At 35.1% G+C, this 5,024-nt stretch overlaps 1 protein-coding gene across 1 annotated transcript; it reads left to right on the top strand.

Annotated features, from left to right (window-relative positions):
- The first annotated feature begins 1,363 nt into the window (after window positions 1-1,363).
- On the top strand, window positions 1,364-4,626 carry LOC148913047 (uncharacterized). Its single transcript, XM_089026960.1, has 5 exons — window positions 1,364-1,994; window positions 2,958-2,981; window positions 3,100-3,117; window positions 3,759-3,782; window positions 4,336-4,626. Exons 1-5 carry the CDS (start codon window positions 1,400-1,402, stop codon window positions 4,461-4,463), a joined length of 789 nt encoding a protein of 262 aa, XP_088883086.1. The 5' UTR covers window positions 1,364-1,399; the 3' UTR covers window positions 4,464-4,626.
- Window positions 4,627-5,024: the final 398 nt, after the last annotated feature.

A 5,024-nucleotide genomic window follows, 5' to 3' on the forward strand; every position in this document is an offset into this window, starting at 1 on the left:
CAGTGATCTTATTATCAGATATCGATCCTGTGTACAATTGTGAGATGAAAGTAATACTGCCACTAGGAGAAATGCCAATGAGCCCCTTCAGTGTGTTTGCACTCTTGTAGTTTGAATAAGTTTGAGATTTTAACATCAGTGAGGAAGGCTACTCCACCTTAATTTCAGTAGCATCGATGATAACTCTTGTGTCAGGATACTTTTGTTTGAATGACTCTGGCATGCTTCTAATCACTTGCTCTTTGCTAGGCCATATACACAAGGAACCCAGTCTTAAATACATAAAATTTGACCAGGAAAAAACAATGTTACTCACAGTACCAATTGATATTTTGAACCTGTAACTGAGATCAAGTTCAAAAAGTCCAACTCTAACCCTACAAAGGAAAAGAAAAAACTGATTTGCAGGGCTAAGCTTTCTTGGTCTTCCTATTTTGTCTCCCAGGTTATTTGAATCTTCCATTGCTTCATTTCTGTTGTACACAAGATTCTCACCCTTCGGACCTGGGTTAAGGTATGTCAGCATATCATTAAAAACTTGATAGTTGGGGAATGATGTATAAAAGCTGATATCTTTATCTTCAATATTTTCAATTGAGAATTCCATTTTACTGGCAGCCTTTTCTAATTCATCAATTTTCAGCTGGGCCGACTTTAACTGTTCCTTCAATGCAAGAACTTCAGCATTCAGTCTCTAAGCGTGGAGACGGAACGGACGAGCGAGAGACTGTGGAAGAGTCTAGATTGCTCTTACGCTTTTCTTCGTGCTTAGCAGCCTCCCGCGGGCATCCATAACTCGATGGACGCACGCTACTTATGATCCATTCCTTAAAGTGCTACTACGACGAAAATCGCTCAAACTTGGATTCAGCTGAAACTTCCTAAATATACTCTTTAAAGGTCCAATAATCACTGTATGAAGTGTTTTCTCGATATTCAGTACGAAAGCATGATATTTTTACGATTATTTTTTGGAGTCTGTGACGTCATACACTCAACATCGAACATCGCTCCATACATTTTTTTGTAGTTTATGATCAAAATATCAGTAGTAAAGGGAGAAAGAAATACCCAAACTCCCCAAAATATAAATTATAGTCACAAGTAATGTAAAATAAGCACATTAGCCACCCTTTGGGCTTCATAGGAATAAAATAAATTAAGGATTTATATACAAAGAAATGTATGGAGCGATGTTCGATGTTGAGTGTATGACGTCACAGACTCCAAAAAATAATCGTAAAAATATCATACTTTCGTCCTGAATATCGAGAAAACACTTCATACAGTGATTATTGAACCTTTAAAGAGTATTTTTAGGAAGTTTCAGCTGAATCCAAGTTTGAGCGATTTTCGTCGTAGTAGCACTTTAATTGGTGGTTGTGAAGTCTCTGCAACCATGGAACCTCAAGACCCGACAGTGGTTTTACTCTATAACCGCCTTAGGCATGAAACTATCCATCACCTGTGTGATTATATCACAAGTGAAAGAGGCACTCTGGCTGACCTCAAAGATTGTTTCCGTGGATTGCTACCTGAAGAAGGACTAAGTAAAGTCAGAAATGTAAAAAAACTTGTAGAAGCTTTGGAAGAACGAAATGTTATAGGACCTAAGGATGTGAAGTTATTAAAGATATTGGCTGAGCAGCTTCAACTACCAGAACTAAAGCAAAAAGCTGAGAAATTTGATCCTGACTCGACAAAGTGTTTCTTGTATGACAATCTTAGGGTAGAAACTATCCATCAACTTGATGCTCATATCAAAGATGGAAATCGCACTCTAGCTGAGCTCAAAGATCGTTTTCGTACATTTCTCTCTAAACTCCCTGAAAATGAACTAGAAGAAATCGATAATGTAAAAAAGTTTGTAGAAGTATTGGAAGAACAAGGTGCTATCGGAGCAAACGATGTGAAGTTATTAAAAGTGTTAGCTAAGAAGATTGGATTAGATGAGCTGAAGCAAAAAGTTGAGGAATACGAAGCGGATTGTGCAGGTAATGTAAGGAGAAGTTCAGTCAAGAACCATATTAAGTAACAATCCAGTTATCTTATTCATAGAATTTGCTTATCAAACACCTTTTAACCTAGATATTTTTTATAAGCTAGGATATTCAACTTCAGAAGGGTATTCTTGTTGACAAGATACTGTATTCTCAAGGACATAGAATCAAAGTAATGAAAAAAGAGGTGCATGCATCTCTGGAGGAGAGGGGAGAGGGGACTGCCATATTAAAAGGTGGGGATGCTTGTCAGAAATTTTAAGAATGACCCCTGAAAGGTACCTGAGTCTGTTCCAGTGAGCATAGCAATTACTAATGATTTTTACCCAATGTACCAAACGCTCATTTTTTTATTTTTTTATATCTATAAGTACGAAGTGATAGTCAGATGATGAACCAAAAATTATATTCTGAATGCATTAGTATTGAAAATCCAGCTTACATTGCTGAGCTAATATCAGATATCTCTCAGTATTGCCTGTAAAACACCCTAAGAGGTACCAGAGATACCAAATTTCAGATCTATATTAAATCTTGAACCCTAAAAGGTTACCATGACCATTTCTTTTTTTCACTGTAGAAAACCCCATCCCTAGCTCCCCACCCCCCTTCCTGTGATGCATTAAATTAAACACACAGTATGTAAATTATATCAATTATATGTGCACCAATTGGCTGACGAGGGAATGGAGAGTTCGTACTTCTAGCATTGACATTTTTAACATTAACCCAATACCAAAAAATATCATGACTTGAAAGAGCATGTTATTATTTTGTTAGTAAAAGTTAAGAGTTTGAAGAATATGCTGCTATGATCTAGCACCTGAGTTGGTGACCGTAGCAGATTAATCAGATACATTTACAGTAAATTTAAAACTCTAGACAAGAACAATACATGCTTGGGCTGCCCATGATACAAACGTATAGGTTCTCATATTTTTATTCATATTCTTTCAGGAATATTCAGGAAAACACTAAATGGTAATTATATGATGACAATTAATTAATTTATTAGTTTCTGAGTTATACCTAGTTTAATTGTTGTCTTATATTTTTACTTTTTTTTAAATATTGATAATTGACTTCTTATTTTTCACAGCTGCAAAAAGAGATCCAGGTGGGTAAAAATACATGTATTTTATGGCTGGTGCATTTAATTGATTTCTGGTACATGTCATATATTGTTATTAGGAACCAAGTGAGTCATTATTTATGAAACGTTGGGGGGGGGGGGGGGGGTGATCTATTTTCTAAATGACAGGGTGTGGTTATGAGAAGGGGGGTTATTTTTTATGTATTTAAAAAGAAAAGCCTCGTAGTGTTCGCAGTTCATTGGAATAGTTCATTGATTCTAAAAAAATATAGACAAGTCAAATAGGCTCCGACAGACATGCATGTACGTACGGTATTATATAGTTGGTCAAAAATTAAATTAAACACTTTAAAGGGGTGGGTATATGTAATGGAATAAAACGTCACCCCTACTTTTCTTTTTTGTCTTCGGCTATGCCTTGTGCTTTACTACTTTGAGAAATTATGTAGCTAATGTTTCAATTTATTGTCAATAACATGATCTAGTTGACAAACACAAAAAACTGATGTCAACTCATAAAATGGATATATAATTAACTTCACTCGGCCAGTAGTGTACGTTTTGATTCAGTTCAATTATCATCAATAAATTATTCATAAGTAAGCTGATCTTAAGTTAATACCATGTTACTCAATATTTTTTTCTTTATTTTGTTCTTTCCATAGGTTTTATGTGGGATATGTTTAAAGGTGAGTTATGAAGCCAGAGCATCCCACACAATGCTTGGGACCTCATAAGAGCTTTTAAGTTGTGTTGTGTTTCCAGGTCCAATTGCAAACACAAAGCAACACTACAATAAAGCAAAGAATGTCCTCGATGATTTAAACTGTACCTGAAACGATCTTGATTTTGGGAAACAAATCTTCTAATGAAGAGAAAGTCAGACAAATCTGGGTCCTTACCCTGCTGTGGGGAGTGGCAACGTAAGGCCATCATAAAGCGGCAAACTAAGGCATTTTCCAAAAAAATGGGGAATAAGCTTGGGCAATATAGGCAATATAAGGCAATCCAAGCCAATCTTAGTCAATATGATGGCTAGGCGACATATTGCAATCAAAGGTGAGCTAATTTTAAGGAATGATAGAATCTAAGGTGGTCGTCTTAGATTATCTAATGCACGGTAATAACCCAGAGTAGGTCTAGAATATCAAAAGCTGGCCATTAAAAGTTCTATTTGACAGACTGCATGAGTCCAAGGCCCCAGATTGAAACATCCTTATTGTGATTACAATCTCTTTTCAGGAACAGTGATATATTTGAAGACTGAAATATCAGGAAAAGCAGTTCTACTAACCTTAGCAGGAGCAACCTTAATTAGTATATATGGGATGGATCCTGAAAAACTGCAAAACCTTAAAGCTTTTGTCTAAAAAATCTCTGGGGATTTCAAAGACATCCATATTGCTTTAAATATTCAAAATGCCGGTGTAGGAAATCATTTTAATCTTTCCTATTTGTATGACTGGTTTTCAAGCTAAAATAGGATAATATTATTCAAAAATGTTAAAACTGAAAGATTTGTTTTTGCAAACTTTGAAGCCTTCATGTTTTGTCTTAAACTCTTTAATAGATAATTTATGCAAAATGATTATGAAAAATTTTTTTTTTTGATAAAAGTATCATAAAAGTTTGATCTATTGTGTGATAAGAAGGTTGGTATAAGGGGAATTTAAGACACTTAGATTTGTTATTCACAACAAAAAAGTGCAAAAAATAAGATAAAATAATAGGACAGTAAAAGTGAAAATACACAGCCTTTGTTTAAAACTTTTTAATGTAAAACTTTGTTAAATTTATGCCAGAAAAAGTATTTTGTTCACTAGGAGACTGTAACAGACTTGCTAAAACATAAATTTCCCTTACGTTATGTTGAGTCCTGCAGGCTAGCTGAGCTTCCTGTCTCAATTCCTATGAAGTGAGTGTCATATATC

This window comes from Actinia tenebrosa, unplaced genomic scaffold (assembly GCF_029948245.1).
Source record: "Actinia tenebrosa isolate PJP-AT-01 unplaced genomic scaffold, QUT_ActTen_1.0 PGA_scaffold10__47_contigs__length_13832649, whole genome shotgun sequence".
In the NCBI taxonomy this organism is placed as follows: Eukaryota; Metazoa; Cnidaria; class Anthozoa; order Actiniaria; family Actiniidae; genus Actinia; species Actinia tenebrosa.

Excerpts from the sequence above, each read along its gene's own strand:
- LOC148913047 (XM_089026960.1), top strand. The coding sequence starts at position 1,400 with ATGGAACCTCAAGACCCGACAGTGGTTTTACTCTATAACCGCCTTAGG. Across the intron at positions 1,995-2,957 it reads ATACGAAGCGGATTGTGCAG|GAATATTCAGGAAAACACTA; the intron begins GTAATGTAAGGA and ends ATATTCTTTCAG. Across the intron at positions 3,783-4,335 it reads TATGTGGGATATGTTTAAAG|GAACAGTGATATATTTGAAG; the intron begins GTGAGTTATGAA and ends ATCTCTTTTCAG.